Source organism: Wyeomyia smithii, chromosome 2 (assembly GCF_029784165.1).
Source record: "Wyeomyia smithii strain HCP4-BCI-WySm-NY-G18 chromosome 2, ASM2978416v1, whole genome shotgun sequence".
In the NCBI taxonomy this organism is placed as follows: Eukaryota; Metazoa; Arthropoda; class Insecta; order Diptera; family Culicidae; genus Wyeomyia; species Wyeomyia smithii.
Genome location: NC_073695.1, coordinates 276,624,786 through 276,641,289, shown reverse-complemented (window position 1 = coordinate 276,641,289; position 16,504 = coordinate 276,624,786). Strand labels below are relative to the sequence as shown.

General features: G+C 39.3%; 3 protein-coding genes and 1 long non-coding RNA gene across 4 annotated transcripts; 2 read left to right on the top strand and 2 right to left on the bottom strand.

Annotated features, from left to right (window-relative positions):
• The first annotated feature begins 608 nt into the window (after positions 1-608).
• Positions 609-1,876, top strand: LOC129721992 (gonadal protein gdl). Its single transcript, XM_055675146.1, has 3 exons — positions 609-941; positions 1,001-1,161; positions 1,219-1,876. Exons 1-3 carry the CDS (start codon positions 733-735, stop codon positions 1,494-1,496), a joined length of 648 nt encoding a protein of 215 aa, XP_055531121.1. The 5' UTR covers positions 609-732; the 3' UTR covers positions 1,497-1,876.
• Positions 1,877-2,065: 189 nt separating this feature from the next.
• LOC129721991 (peptide methionine sulfoxide reductase-like) lies at positions 2,066-3,078 on the bottom strand. The gene is made up of 3 exons (XM_055675144.1): positions 2,967-3,078; positions 2,749-2,909; positions 2,066-2,693 (listed from the first exon to the last, which is right to left on the bottom strand). Exons 1-3 carry the CDS (start codon positions 2,967-2,969, stop codon positions 2,198-2,200), a joined length of 660 nt encoding a protein of 219 aa, XP_055531119.1. The 5' UTR covers positions 2,970-3,078; the 3' UTR covers positions 2,066-2,197.
• A 2,507-nt stretch (positions 3,079-5,585) lies between these two features.
• LOC129722355 (peptide methionine sulfoxide reductase-like) lies at positions 5,586-7,061 on the bottom strand. The gene is made up of 4 exons (XM_055675734.1): positions 6,918-7,061; positions 6,658-6,857; positions 6,333-6,593; positions 5,586-6,109 (listed from the first exon to the last, which is right to left on the bottom strand). Exons 1-4 carry the CDS (start codon positions 6,927-6,929, stop codon positions 5,875-5,877), a joined length of 708 nt encoding a protein of 235 aa, XP_055531709.1. The 5' UTR covers positions 6,930-7,061; the 3' UTR covers positions 5,586-5,874.
• Positions 7,062-13,875: 6,814 nt separating this feature from the next.
• Positions 13,876-15,913, top strand: LOC129723601 (uncharacterized). Its single transcript, XR_008727779.1, has 2 exons — positions 13,876-14,230; positions 15,337-15,913. It is a non-coding gene; the product is annotated as an uncharacterized LOC129723601 (long non-coding RNA).
• The last annotated feature ends 591 nt before the right edge of the window (positions 15,914-16,504 follow it).

Here is a 16,504-nt window from a genome sequence, read left to right as displayed (position 1 = left end):
ACCCGCACGACTTCCCGAAGTCTGATTGTGTTGAAATTTAGAATAGTGACTTCTTTCGAGAAGACGAAACTTTTGAGCCGTTCATCTAAATCTCTGAACGAAATTCAGAAGTCTTTTTCCCATATATCTCATTGATACATTTTTTGTTGAAGTTTTAACCGGCGGTCATTCACCAGTCAATGAAAACTATGATATATTGCATACTGTTTAAGCAACATCAAATAATGGATTATAACTAGTTTATTCGTAGAACATTCTGATTGCAAACCATATCAATGCGGCTCTGCTGCATAGTCGAGGGCAAGGAATCAAGGCGGCTTTAAGTCAATGCTATTCAATTTCAATTGAAGTAAATTAAGAGTGCATACGCTTTGACAAACAATTCCTTGAGTCGCATTTTTATCGGTGCTGTCTGAAATTGTCATTTTCGGTTGTCAGTTGCGGTTGTCAGTTAGAGCGCAAAATTCTAATTTTTCTCTGAAATCACAATATTTCTTCTGATATGTTAGAAAATCTGTTTGCTTTCAGTGTACCTTTCTACTTCACCACAAAATGAATATGAATATATTTTTACCACTACTCTCACACACTCTCTCTCACAACTTCTGTCACATAAACTGCATGAACCGCTCGTTTTCGTACGGTGATTATTGTTTACCAACAATTCTGTGCTACAAAAAATTCGCTCAACTTGATACCTGCCGGCATAAAACATACCCGCTTCTTTAAACAATGGACAGCAATCAGCTGGATACCTCCGCAGATCTCCAGGAAGCTAACGACACCGAAGAAGCTTTATCACAGGACTCGCAAATCGACACCGGGGAGAAACTCGACACCGATGCTTCGACAGAAGATCCCTTCCAAAGCCAGGAGTTTCTGCAACGTAAGTTATATTTTCTGCTGGAACATCTGAAAAAGATGCACGCTACCTTACCTGAGTAAGTATAGAGAAGTTTTTCGATTTAACTGATTCATAAAGTTCGTGACAAACTTCAAGGCAATATCAAATACGTGTCTCGTACGAACTATTAGCCGGTCTAGCCAACTCCTTATTGAACGATACGATTTTTGAAATCGTGAAAGGATTAATGGAAATACAACATGTTACTGAAAAGCATCTGATGCAAGTTCGAGAGAAGGTGGAAAACGATCACCAATGTATGTACGATTCACCTATTTATTCGCTGTCACCATACTGAATACATTTAATTCCAGTGGAAGTTAAACAGTGGGAATCCAAGATTCAAGATCCGGAGGAATTGGAACACATCATCGCATTGATGAAAATTAAACATACGAAAAACTTGAAGGAAACAGACATGAAACTGGTGCTACATCTAGATCAGAAGGTCAAAGATCAGCAATCGACACTGGAGAAGGCTGGTGTTCCTGGCTTTTATGTGACAGAAAATCCCAAGGAAATCAAAATTCAAATGTACCTGCTCGATTTTATTCTGCGGTTGAGCCGAATGAAATGCGAACCGAACAAATAGCATCCGGCTGAGCTTGACGGGGATGCCTTGTCGAGAGATACCATTTAGGACTGTTAGATAATTTATCCAGCATTTTATTTTTTATCTATCTAAATTTAAATAAGAACATTTTTTACTGTCACTAATGCTATGCGCAAGCGATTCGAATAAATGTCGAACTTGCGTACAAGCTCTACCACGATAGTGAAATATTTCAGCTTATCCCCTCCCTAATACTAAATACTATCACACACACTAGGTAAATATCTCTACCGACTACAACTATAATTGCTATCACACTGACATAAGTACATCCCACTAACATTAGATATCAGCATTCGGAATATCCGAATTATTGTACCTTCAACAATATCTAAACAATAAATTCGCAATAGCCTAAATCAGTGATGCGACTTGTTTAGCACCTAAACTCAGATCAATGAACTCTTAGTTGCCTTGAAAACTGCAACACAATTCGGGCACGGTCAGTGCGATGATAGCCCCTAGTTAGCAGAGATAACACAATTATTTGGTAAACATTGATATCTAATCACAACGAGTTCAACTCATCAAGAAAACAATACTTTTTATTGATCAGGCCGTATCTTTATTTCGATTCGTGATTTCACTGGAATGAGTGTCCAATTTCACCGCTGAATCTTGATTGCATTGAAAAGTTTAAAATTCCCAAATGATATGGAAATTGAATTAACATTCTCAAATCAACACGACAATCCACCTCCCTCATTTTGGATGAGAAAATTCCTAACATATTGAATTTGTTTCTCTGACAACCCCAACTTATTGGCTTCCAGTTCGAACTGTTTTAAGCCTCCAAGTCCAGCTAAATAACCATTGAGCCGAGCTGCAACATGCGATGTTCTTAATAATTCAGGTGTTAATCCAAGCTCATCAAACAAATCAACATGACCCTGTAGACGATACTTCTGGTTATGGTTTTCCGCCGGGTAAAGCGGACCTTCCGGAACAATTTCTGTGGCGATCAGCTCGTCTGCTTCCTCAGCTTGCCGCTTGATCTTGCTGGCTTCTGCTAGTCGGCGTTGGTCCTCGCTGTGATACATTATTAGCGTCATATACTCGCGTTTTAATCGAGCGGAAGCACGATATTCGTGATTTTTCCAAAATATCTCCAGCAGCTCGGAATAAGTTATTACCGTGGGATCGTACTGAATCTCGATCACTTCAACATGATCCCCTCTAGAAGAAACGAGATTTGTTATAGTATTATTAATGGTAACTATTGCTCGTTTACAGTTGCTTGCTTTTTGGAGATTCGGTCGTTCCGGCGGCATAACCGACGCAGGTTCGCAGCACACCCCTGGTAACACCGAAAAGGGATTCAGCACCCCAATAACAGCCCATACCGAAGGTAGCTTTTTCGAACGGTGTATCCACATGGTGTAGAGGTTGAGCCTAACGGAAGTCAACATTTTTTTAAGTTAATTTCAAACCTACACAGAAAGTTCTTACCATTTTTCAAGAGCTCAGAACTAATTGAGAACAAAAGGAAACAGACTCAACATTGAAGGAAGCACAACATACATAATTGACAGTTTCTCCGTTCACTAACCCCTTCTAAAAACGAGATGGTTTAGTGTGTTAGTCGCTTGAACTATACATCAGTGTTGGTGCTTTTTTTCTAACTTAAATTTTTTATCTAGAAAAAATTGGCCTGACAATAATTGTTAGAGCAACACATTATAATTTAACTTCTTTTAGTATATTTGATGTATTTTTTCTGAGATTAAACGTTAGAGAATTTTTAATTGAATCGTGTATAGGTTAAGCCAAACACTCATATTACTCCATACATAGGTAAACATTCAAGAGCACGTGCTTTTGTATAGAGAACCTCAACGCTTACGAAGCGGCAGGGAAAGAGCGAACCAAAACAATCCAAGCACACGTTGCTTCTAAGTCATTCAATTTGGATTTCGGTATCTATTTTAGGGCGTTCAAAGTTCTCCAAAATTAACGAGATCAACGGCGTTGGAATCTCCAAAATTTGAGCTTTCAGCACATATAAAACTCTTGTCTAAATGTCTATATTTATAAATAAGTGTTAGGTTGATGTTACTTATCTAATGAATTATGATTGAAATATTTCAGTTCATTACATTTTTTTCGAATTTTATTACTACTTAAAAAATTACACATTTTTCTCATGTTACCAAAACCAACTCAATACAGACGACTCGCCGCGCTCAGCCAAGGAATCCATGTAAAGTAAAGCAGAATGAAACAAAACAAAACAAAACGCCGCTCAGCTGATGAAAGGAAAACGGCTGCAGACGACAGCCGGTCTCAAGTCATTCAAAACTTACTTCAAGCTTCGATTTGCGAAGCAAAACGTTCGTATTTTTGGGTGAAATTTTAGTATTAGGATGAACTCATTGTCTAGTTTCAATTTATCGAAACCAAAATCGCGAATTTTCTCCTTCATGTCATTCCTAGACAACCCACATCCGTCTACCCACCATCGCATTCTGCTCAGCCCGACGAGCTCGAAAATACCCATCATGTTCAATTCTGGCCAAAAGCAAACCCACAAACGGCATTTGAAGTTCCGATATGAATGAAATTCCGCGCCACGATCGAAGCAAGCCATTCGTCATCATCACTTCGTCATTTTCCCTATCTGCTCTCGTTGTAAACAGCCACTATTATTGCTCGCGAGAGACGAGGTAAGGTTGCATAGTGTCATCGGAAGCAAAGCAGCACCTGCGCGCGTCCCGTTTACTAAGCACTAAGCCAACCCCGTTCATGTTCCCCTGTAGTGAACGCATTAAATTAGTAACTATACTATCGAGACAGGTTACTACAGGCAATCAACTTTTTCTGAACAAGGCGCTAGTTGACGTCTTAAGTAGATCGTACTTAACCGCTCCCGGACTGGAGTAGTTAATAATTTCCCAAATGAAGTTCAAATCGATAAACGCCATTGGTAAAACGTTGTAACAGCATGATTTCGAACATTTGCAGATAATAATAACATCGTAAATTGTACCCAACACAGAGACGTTGACGCGAACAAAGAGTCGCCTTCCGGTGATAAGGTTGACGTAAACAGGCGCGTGCACAAATCCACCCATACAGAGAAAAACTTATCGCCGTACGGACGCGAATGTTTGTGCAAAAAATCTGTGCAGTCATGATGAAAAGTTTAAATTTAGGTCAAAACGGCGGTAAAGACTATTATTGTTTTAATTAGTTGAGTCTTATTTGCACAGACATGATTTAAATAATTCTTTCTATTTAGTTTTTCACTACCGAGTTTATATTATTGCTAACTAAATGAAATTTAAATGTTGAACGAGTGGTAAGAACTATTTTTTTTTGGGAAAACAGTAAACGCTATAAACTAAAAATAAAATGTATTCGTTCATTCAGTAGAATTAGATTTTCTTATAGCACTACATACTTAATCGAAAAAATGTTCGGTAATTTTTTTACAATAATCCATCGGTAAAGTGTAATAATACCGGTATTCCTAAAAAAAAGCATCGAACAACGTTACATATTCGTACGAGAAGACCAATTTAAATGGATTGAAGAATGCTATTCCTATTTTCAAAAAGCGTTCGAACGCTCAAATTCATTCGAATCAAAATGGAAATAGGGAAGTCCGATACTTAGCATAGAGCTTCTTCTTTCAAGCTTAAGGCCTCTGTCATAGTGAACACGAACGCGAGCGATGGGGCGAGAAACTTGCCGTAGGTAAATGAACAGCCGTAAAGAGAGCTGTTTATTTACCTACGGCAAGTTTCTCGCCCCATCGCTCGCGTTCGCGTTCACCATGGCAAAAGCCTGGAAGTAACACTAATCGACAAAAGAGAACAAATATGCGGCCCTAAAGCTCAAAATAGTTGCCCTAGAAAGAGAAAGGAGCCCCTAGTGTATGCAGAAGTGCATTAGAGTGTCGCATAGTAATTGCTCGTCGCTTCAACGTTATGTTTACGAGGAAACTCATTCAAGTCTCTGAAAAAGTTATCTGTTCTAACCACGCTAACTGCAAATAAGAGGAACAGTTTTCATATGCCCATTTGTCTGAAAAAGAGAGTAACATGGTCGAAGGTATATGAAGAGATTTTATATTACGTTTAAGTGGAGTTTATTTCATCAAGTAGAGGAATAAATTTGTAAACATAGAGCTAAATATCTCATTTCGCACACAAAAATGTGCGTACTTAATTCTAACCTAGGTACTAGAAGTCCAGTAGAGCAAACTACTACGAACGATTTTATCTTAAGCTATCAGAATTATTAATTCAGTAATACTTTATAAAAATATTACCACTCAACTAGCAGTTCAACGGATAACAATTAAAACGAAGTAAAACTACAAACTAAAAGATCTAAACTCAACTTGGCCCAGGGTTTAGCAGAAGATACCGCCGCCTTCGTTGTCCCGTACGTAATCTCGCACGTACTGAATTTGCTCCTGACTAAGACCAAGCCGCTCGGCATCCTTATCGAACTGCTCCAATCCACCGACGCCGATCAGATAACCGTTCAACCTTGCCGCTACGTGCGAGCTCTGCAGCAGTTCCGGAGTCAACCCCAATTCTTTCGTCAGCTCGCGGTGACTTTGCAGGCGATACTTCTGATGATAACTGCAATAATAAAATAGAATTAATCATTAAAACGCGTCATGTAATTCGAGTATCCCGTATACGCTTCACCGCAGCAAACGACATAAGTCACATGGCAATGCGCACACGCGACACGTTTTATTTAATGTTAGTGAGTTGAGCAGTTGCATAGCAACCCTCTCTCGACCTTGCACTTGAACTACGCTAACGACACTCAACTGGCAATTTTCTCATTGATACTTACTCTTCAGCGGGATAGAAGACTCCAGCGGTCGCAATTTCGGTAATAATCTGCTCAGGCGCTCGCTTGATTTGTTCCTCGGATCGGCTAGCCTCGGAAATGCGACGTTGTTCCTCATTGTGGCACAAAATGAGCGACATATATTGGCGCTTAATGCGGGTGGTTAGACCGTACTCGTGGTTATTCCAGAACAAATCCAGCAAGTCCGAATAGCTTATTTGGGTTGGATCGTAGTGAATTTCGATCACTTCCGTGTGGTCGCCCCTGTTGGTGAGAGTAGAAAATTAATAAACTCTCCTCTGTCATTTTTAAGTAACAGTAAACTTACATGTTTCTGTAGACTGGCGAGTCGGTAGTGCCACCGGAATACCCGACAGAGGTTCTCAACACTCCTTTCGTGGCACCGAATAGCGAATCGCATCCCCAGAAGCATCCCATTCCGAATGTGGCTTTCTCGTACGGGGTGTTTACAACATGCAAAGGCTGGCGATCAACTTTGGCTACCTTTTCGGTGAAACCTAAATTTTTCTGTATTAAGAGAAAAAATTTTAACATAAAATCGTAATTCTAGCAAAATTTTCAACTTACAGTTACGACCATTTTAACGAAATAGTTTGTACTTCAACTTGTTTGAAAAACTAATGTTCGAGTCAAGACTCTTGTAGATTCCGAAGCTGAAAGCGGATTGAGTGCTAATCAACGCGACAGCTTCAATTTATACGCGATTGCCGCGCTCGCAAAATTGTAGTGTTATCATTTTGTTAGGAAAAATCCTATTCTCCACTACCACATGAGAGCAGCCGCTGATGCTAACTGAGAGTAAGTTTGATGTATGAGAGCCCACCTAGATAATTAAATACTATACACACTGTATGCATGCTGATCCAATTAATTGAATGCCGGTCCTTTTGCTTGTGTAGCGTACACTTCTCCTATTTGATAACAGGACGATGATGGTAGTAAACTTTTATTTCAAAGAGGAGAAATTTTTCCCCACCCGAGATTGTAGGATATGAAATAATTCAACTTGTGTTCAAAATTGTATGCGAGCGAATAATTTCATCAATATGAAGAAAACTATGACAACGTTCTTCAAAAACTTTGTACACTAAGGTCTTTTTTACGCGGGAGATGCGTTCCAAACGTGTATGAAAGCGTGTGAAAATACTTTGATGCGTTGAAAATATAACGGTTAAAACCGTTCTAAAATATTTGAACATCTTTTGAATATAATAGTGGTTAATTTAGAGAAAAAAATGTACTATTTAAATTTTCAGTATTTACGCCAAAAATTGCAATTTTTTTTAATTAGATACCTGCATCTCGTCGTTTCATTTCGCGGCTCATACTTCGATAGCAGTGATATTATTGTCGTCCACAAAACCAAGAAGCATGTAAGTTTTCATGACGATTGTACCGTTTCTGTGCACGTTTGCTCTTCGGATAGCACCCTCAATGGCGATGTAATAACAGTAAGTTGAAAGCGCATCTGGTATTCGCTGTCGAAAGATTCCGTTAACAATCTCAATTTGAAGAACAGGATACGGGAGAGCACTTTGTATGCGGAGTTGAGCAACGTAATGCTTTGACAGTTGCAACAATCCAGTCGATGGTCCTTCTTGTAGTTTGGCCATATGAGGAATTCGAATCAGTCGTTCGGGATTTGTTAATCCACCCAGATTTTCAGTATGATCGCATAGTACAACCGCTTGCTTCCCACTTTGAGAAGTTCGGCCAGGATACCTTTCCAGCGGCCTTACCGATTTGACGTTGACTAACGTCTATATCGAAGTTAGGCACCTGAATTTGAAAATCTAGTAATTCAACCAGTTTTCAGGAAAAGTGGTCAGGTTTTGAGCGCTTATTTTTCAGTCATTTATAATCAGGTTTTCGAGGTTTTGGCATCAATCGATCAGAAATTCTTTTACGTTTTAATTTATGTAACAAAAACAAACTATTGTTTGAGATACACGATTGAAAAATTGGTAATTAATATCGATTGTCTAAATCATACCGCGCAGCTAATCACTACCTCTCTTCCCAAGCACAGTCGACACTAACGGATACAATCGATCTGACTTTGTTGTTACTGTTGTTGTCACTTTCTGTTTCTGTTCCTTGTTATTTCATTAGCTACTTAGCCCCTCCTTCTTTCTAACTAACTGAGAAATCCTTGGTATAAAGGTACCGTTCGAACAATTCACACCATCAGTTCAGTTTACTAGCAGCAGGCAGCAGCAGCGGACATCAACACCGATGGCAGTAGGCGAAGTGGATCAGCAGCGGGCAACAGCGGCGGTGGTAGTAGTTAGCTGCCGTTCCTACCTCTTTCAGTTCGGCTTCCCTTCAATCTGAGTTGGACCCCACCAGCGGTAATCCGATTCAGATATTGTTGGGTGAATAAAACCCGAAACTGAAAGAGACTCGCACCGCCAGGTGGTTTGAGATGCCATCATCATCCAGCGTATGTATATATAGGGTGTGTACACATAACGTGTGTGAATATCTGTAGCGTGTGTCCTCAATATATAAGGTGTGTGGCTTGCTATATAACGTGTGTGTATGTTTATGGCGTGTGTGCATGTCTGTAGCGCGTGTGTGCATGTTTATAGCGCGTGTGGCCAGTGATGCCACATATACAGATTTATCTGCATCTATACAGAATTTTTGCCTATTTTTCATACAGATATCTGCATATACAGATTACAGATTTTCTGGAAATAATACAGATTTATACAGATTTTTTTGGTTTTCATGGGGTCGTAAATTAAACTTCTTTATATAGTTGAGAAACATAAATTAACTCAAATGCGGTGGAGCGTGTCGGAGGATTTATTATATTCATATGCTACGCATAAACGTGTGCATGAATCAATCACGGAAAAAAGGTTAAACAAGCTGTATTGCATTTTTTTTTCCAGAAGGATATGTCCAGTACATATGCAGATTTTATTTTACAGATTTTTTCAAATTTTACCAAGGTGATAAGATTTTTTGAGCTCCAAAATACAGATGAAAATGTGGCATCACTGCGTGTGGCACCCTCACCGGCACCGCCAGGTTTGAGGAGCCACCATCATCCAGCGTATGTCTTTGGCCTATATAAGAGACTGTTTCTCCTTAAGCAAAGCAGAGGGACGAATGACCGTTTGGGGTTAAAGTCCCTTCCAAAAGAAATCAATCAATCAAACCCCATCAGTTTCATTACTAAACCGTACCGGTTACATACGAACGCTAGGTGTTAGCAACTGAAAGGAGGAAAGACAAAATAGTACCGGTCATCTCGGGCCGATTTCACCCGTAATGCTGGTGGCTGTACGGTCATCTACGGGCCTCCACCGGGTGACTCTTGTTTTGTGATTTCCCAACACTATGAAACCGACGCCCCGTTCCGCTACTTTGCCACTAATGTAGTAGATGTGGTACTAAAAAAGTGTGTGCAATAGGATTTACTACACGAAATTCCATTTCTCCGGAATTTGGCCACCCAACCCTCTGAATCGCTGTGATTTCGACTCCCCTGCCGTTATTGTTCTCGGGCAAACAAGCCAGCTCGCGCTGGTTAATTGAAAAATAGAACGTTCCAAGTTTTTTTTCCAATCGTTTACCGTTTTTTGTTTCCGTATTCGTAACCTAGGTCTTTGCCGATTGTTCCGTCCCGTATTTCTAATTTTGTTGTACGTGGTTAGGAGAGCTCTCAGCTGGTCTCAAGGTTTGATGCTAGCCTAACAAGCGGCTCGTGAGAGACTGTTAGTGTCAGTAGGATCATAGCGCAAATCCCGAAATTGTCCTCTACACTTAACAGTTGGTTGCGGAGTCTGTGTATAATAAACAGAAGGTCGTAAAAAAATAAACGGGTTAGGGTCGGGTTTCGGGTGACGCCAAAAAATATTATTTGGGTTCGGGTCGGATTCGGATAATTTAATAACCAAGGCTTCGATTCTCGTGCATTATGAGAATTCAATTGCTAGCTTTTCAAGACTAGGTGTTTTAGCATAGTCTTGGTCTGGGAGGAAGAAACGGATACGAATCTGTAGAAGTGTCAAATGAAGCAGAATTAGCTATCAATTTGAACCAGGAGAAAAAAAAGCATCTTTTGACCCTTTAATGTTCCCCATTTACGTACCCCCCGATCGTTTTGATCATTGACGTTTGTTGTCTTTTCAACTGGGAATCTCAGTTAGCGATCGCCCAGTTAAAAAGAAGCCCAGTTGAAGCGTGCCCAGTTGGCGAACAGTTACTGTAGTGAGGTATAAAATTGTAAAATTATTGCAGCTCTGCGCAAGTCTGCGTGAATGTATATAAACTTAAAAATTCGAAAAAACTGACTAGAAAAATCTGTGTTCTACAGACGAATTTCCACATTTAGTATTCCTGATGTTACTAAAAACTTAGTTCGAGTCTATCAAAAAGTTAAAGGGTATGTGCTTGAGTGCACAAACATAGGCTTGCCGTGGGACTATGGTGGGTGTAAAGATTTAATTCTGCCATAGCCATAGTATATGACACATACCAAACGTACAAATACCATACACAATAATCCATGAACATTTCACAAATAAAAACACATACACCTGTCATAAATCAGAGCATACAAATACCAACACCCACATGAACTGCCCATAAATGCATAACAGTCCCATGTAATTTCTCATCACTTTTTGCTTAAACCTCAAAAACTTCTTTGCAGACCCGGTGTTCTCAAAAAATTGCAAGAAAAAGCTTTTTGTTGCTAAATTGATTAGAAAAATATGAATTTTGGTCAGTCTCATGTTACAAATAAACGCAAAACAAGCTCAAACGCAAAACAAGCTGAAAATAACTAGCATAAAATTATGGTCACTATCATAGAAATGCCAATTGAAGTACTAATAGGAAAAATAATTAACTTGTTGCCTATACAAGTATTCTGTCATAAATATATTTACCTCGGAAAAATGCCACAATAGATCAAATAACTGGTCGCAGAGGAAAAAAATGCATTTTTGCACATACATGTAATACACACATACACATAATACACACACGCTACTCACACACACACTACTCACACACACACACACACACACACACACACACACACACTACTCACACACTTACACTACTCACACACACACACTACTCACACGCTACTCAGACACACCCACGCCACTTACACACACACAGTGACACACACACATACAAACACACATACATACACAAACACAAACACAGACATACACAAACACAGACACCCACACATACTCACAGATACACACACGCACACACAGAAACACACACGCACGCACACACACGCATACACACGCGCACACACGCTCACACGCACGCAAACACACACACGCACATACATACGCACACACACGCACACACATACGCACACACACCCACACATACACACCCACACGCTACTCAGACACACACGCTAGATATACGACACACTATAGTTACACTATCGGCAGCACCCAAACGGCTTCCAATGGTCCCTTCCAACGGCTTCCAATGGTCCCCAGTGCTGTTCACGTCCAATTTTGGCCTGTAGTCCAACAACGATATCTGAATTAGATTACCACTGATGGGGTCCAACTCAGATCGAAGGGAAGCCGAACTGTTCGCCTTGACGGTCGACCAGAGAATGATCTTCTCTCAACACGAAATGTCCTTTTATAGCGCTCAGTGTGGGACTGCCATTACTAGCCAATGACTGAAGGCGTGAAATCATTTGGTCTATGTTTTGAAGTCTGCGTTAGGGAATTATACCAATCGTATGAAAATTGTATGTGGATATTCGACCTTCAAACTTTTCCGCAATTTTCACGGAGTAATGAGAAAATGGTAACTAAAATTATCATGTTATACAAATGTTGTATATTTTAGCTTTCCAACGGTATATTAACTGTTGAAATCGGAATCGTTGTTTGAGCGCTATTAGCATCTAAAATCTTTCATTCCGCCAACCAAAAGCGTTACATGTTCAATCTAGTTTTCACAGAATGTACCTTAGTATAGTGAAGAAAGATGTAGTCCCACGTCAAAAACAACGAATGTGCGTGTCATCTGTATCAATCAATTTATTCGCGTTGACGGCGCTGCTGATATTTGTTTGGTTTTTGCATGTAACAAAGAAGGAGAGAAATATTTTTGCTTTTGTCATCACGCACATTTTGACAATTACATATGAGTGCGAACAGCCTTCAAAATCTCTTTCAACGCGAATAACCCGAATAGTGTATTATTCGTTTCTCCCTCCCAGGTCTTGGTTTGCACTGTAACCAGGGACGCCGCATGTACAGAAATATCTGTGTTTTACCAAATTTTAGGTTCCTGGTTACTACGATATGCACATAAAACTCTTCGTTTATTCTCCGTGTTGTTCTAGTAGGGTAAATTAACATATAATGGACCTCTTCCCTATAGTGGACCACACGGCAGATTAATTCATTTTATGTGAAAACCTGAGTGATTTGCAAAAAACTTCTATCGGAAAACATCTTGTCCAGCCAGTCTGCATCACAAACAATAATAGCACATTAATAAAATGAGGGGGTCCACTATAGGTTAATTTACCCTATTCTTCTTGTTGTTCCGATCTGGTTCATTATAAAGTTATTATGAATCTTTCAAAAAAATTCTATTGAATTTTTATTAATCTCTCGAAAGCGAAGTAAAAATTTTTAGCAATTTACATGAATGTATGCATACAAAATAAATAATTGAAATCCTTGATCAATTTTAACCCAAATTCTCCGTACGCATGAAAATAGTCACATTTTTCAACATCAGACGAGCGGACGTTGTCAGTGACAGATGCTACGCTGGATTCTAGAAGAACATATTCGGCAACATGGCGTTTGTTTTGGTTTTTTTCTTTTTGGTCATGAAATTGATCGATGTGAAATATTATAGAATTGGAACGTTTTTTTATCAAAACTCGACAAACCGCGGAAAACTTTTATGAATGTGTTGTGTAGTGATTTTTCCCCCATGATTGTTCCTAGTTACAAACATCATGGACCAACACACGTCATGGACCAAAGTTGATCTGCGATAACGCATACATATATGAAATTTGACAGCAATGAATCCCCTCTGAGAAAAACCAATACATATATCGCCGGAGATTCTGGGTTCAATAACATTCGTTCACATGAACACTCGGTTCTAGCCTAACTCCGGCCATCATCTCGAGAAACCACATATATGACTATCAGTGCATAATATATGTTTGGTAACCAGGTATATTGAAATCAAATAAAAATCCAGGACGGGTCGGGTACCGGCAATTTCGGGGTATTTTTCTTCCGGATACGGGTAGTTGGAAAAAAAAAATTTGGGTTCGAGTCGGGAAAACCCGACTCCGGGTTTGGGTCGGAAACGGGTATTTTAAACAAACCCGACTTCGGGTTTGGGTCGGGTACGGGTAACAAATTTCCCATACCCGACCATCTCTACTGCACACATCTCTGCCATCCCTAAAAAAACACTTTGCAACACCCTAATTCATTCATTGCAAACAAAGTTCATTCACTCACATTGGTATGAGTGATACTTCATTCAAACACTTTTTGCATTCAACCAATTTTTGTTCAACTCCCCTACGAATAGCGAACCTATACAACCTATATAATGTATAGGTTCGCTACTACCTACGAACGAGCGAAGGCAGGTAGCTCATTTCAGTTTAAGAAGCCTTTTTCATTCGCATTCGTCCGGTTGACTCGCCTTGAATTTCACTCTATTTTAGTAATAGTCCGTAGTGTTTTAGCATTTAGTGAAAAGTCATACCATTTGCAAAACCAATCAACGGCCTACTGTAAAAGTTATAGCAAATAACTGCCTTTATATTTTGGCTAAAAAACACCGATCAAAATGTGTAAGTGCCTCGCGGGAAGTGTTGTCTGCTGGTAAGTAGAACACCGCTAAATGATGAGTGCTTTCCGGTTGCAAATAGTGTACGTGACGCGATGTAAAACAATTGAATTGTTACAAAAGTAAATTCATTGGATAATTTTTACGGGGTTGACCCTTAAACCTTAGTTTTGTTATTGAGCAATCAAAAGTGGTTTACATACTCTGTTGAAACGATTTAACCGATTTAACACAAGTAGCAGAACGAGACGATTATGAAAGTTTATAATCATTCTCAGATTGCAAAGTAAACAACCTTGAATTTATACAGAACGCGATACAAGATGCTTTTGTCGATGCCCGTTTAATATAGGCGCTTACGTTCTTTCGCCTTTGCTTCACTCTACACTGCCAGCCAAAAAATATGTCAATGCTATCTGGAAGGTCGCAACATGCAACTTTGTCGTTAACCGAAACAACCCACAATAATTATACTATGGTAATTTGCTCTCAATCTAACATCTATCTATTTACTTCTTTCTTAGGTGATGAAAGAGGTTTGTATATTGTACATTGATAGCCTGGAGCAATTTGTTCTAACTTGCCAAAATTTCGTCAGTTTGTTGACCTGGGCATTTATTGGCGAGATGCCACGTTTGTAGTGCGAATGATTCATCCGGCAAACTTAACTGTAGATATATGTAGATGCTTATTGTCAGTTCGCTGTTTTTTAAACTCCACAGCAGCTGCTATCGCCTGTTTGCACGGTTTGTACGCATGCAGAGGGCAAGCGTTATAACACACCCTCCTACAGAAACATTAGACCATCAGTCTGACTGGCGTCGCATGTCCTTTATCTGGAATCGATATTCATTTTTGCTGGTCGTCCTTTGAGCTAGTGAATTATGAGTAGGACATGAATTATATTCGTTTGCAGATGAAAGCTTTCTACATTAGTTGGTAACAGGTTTTTAACTTTTCTTCGGACTACCTACAATAAACTGTAGTAAACAAAATTATTTTCATTATTTTTATATATTTTGTTAATATGATAATTTATTTGAAGAGCTTACACCTATGACAATTTTATTTGAACACCTGCTAAGCATATCGCGATTCGTTAAAAAAAACATACTAAGCCCTAACTGTATTCTCTTTTCAGTTGCTGCCAGTGCGCGATGAGCGTTTTCATCTCGCTACTGTTCGTGGGTGTTTTACTGGCGGCGGCAATCGCAGCTGGAATCTATTTCGGAGTGTTGAATGTCGACGACAAGGCTCCCGAGCTGTCGGAGTTCGTGCACAAAACCGGTGACTCAATCAAGGACGCCGTTAAGGATAAGCTCAACTAGATGAGAAGCGTAAACCTCAGCGCGCTGTGCCACAACAGGAGACATTTTGAATCTCTACCAGCTTATAAGTGTTTTTAGATCTGACTTTGTATACTTTTACATTACTGTACCAAGCTACGATGTCTTGCATTTTTAAGTATTTTTAACTACAGATAAGAACAATATGTTGTTAGCTGGCAAATTCCAACATGAACACAACAAACATCGCCTAATGCAAACCAGTGCTTTATGGTTCCAATCTATGTTGACATAGTACAACTGACCAATGAAAATAAGAAACCAAAATAACCTAACGAAAAGCTACAACTAACAATAACAGCTAAAGCAACAAAAAATGTCGATCTTATTTCTAACCGTTTGTGTAAATATACTTATTTATATCGCTTGATATTAACAGCTTTTTATTTCATACATATCTTTCTAGCCATCAACGTGTAGGTATATTGAATTCTATTGGGAGCTTCCCAGTATAAGCACGCATGAGAAATGTGAGAAAGTAACAGGCTAACCTGAAACTGACGGCACTTTCTCTCGTAGATCAGACAGACTACAAATATTACTCATCATTTCGGATGAAATAAAGTGGAGACCCAGACTGTGGTTAAAAGAATGATGCAATCAATGAATGTCACAAGAGGATTTTTCATTATCGTACAAAAACGTGCACGATGAAACATTCCCTCGGGTCGGTTTTATGGATTTGAAAAACCGGGACCGTACGTTGATTTCGGGACGATAACTATTCCCGCTGCACTGGTCATAATTTTTCATCGCTGAATATTATATAAAGATCCAAAAGAACTGCGAATTATTCTACTAGTCTAGCAAAGCAAGCACATCCGAGCCTTATTATTGTATTAGGTAGCTTGGAACACTTGGAAATCAGAAAACCATAACATTAAATTTTGTACAGACTTTAGTTAAATCACCTGACATGTTTTGCCATATTGATAATTAACTTTAACGAGTAAATATGTCAGT

Bases quoted from the DNA above. Each gene is read 5' to 3' on its own strand.
- LOC129721992 (XM_055675146.1), top strand. From the start codon at position 733: ATGGACAGCAATCAGCTGGATACCTCCGCAGATCTCCAGGAAGCTAAC. The intron at 942-1,000 runs GTAAGTATAGAG...ACAAACTTCAAG, and splicing joins ATGCACGCTACCTTACCTGA to GCAATATCAAATACGTGTCT. The intron at 1,162-1,218 runs GTATGTACGATT...ATTTAATTCCAG, and splicing joins GGTGGAAAACGATCACCAAT to TGGAAGTTAAACAGTGGGAA.
- LOC129722355 (XM_055675734.1), bottom strand. The intron at 6,594-6,657 runs GTAAGTTTACTG...TCTCACCAACAG, and splicing joins TCGCCAGTCTACAGAAACAT to GGGCGACCACACGGAAGTGA. The intron at 6,110-6,332 runs GTAAGTATCAAT...TTATTATTGCAG, and splicing joins GTCTTCTATCCCGCTGAAGA to TTATCATCAGAAGTATCGCC.
- LOC129721991 (XM_055675144.1), bottom strand. The intron at 2,694-2,748 runs GTAAACGAGCAA...CGTTTCTTCTAG, and splicing joins TCTCCAAAAAGCAAGCAACT to AGGGGATCATGTTGAAGTGA.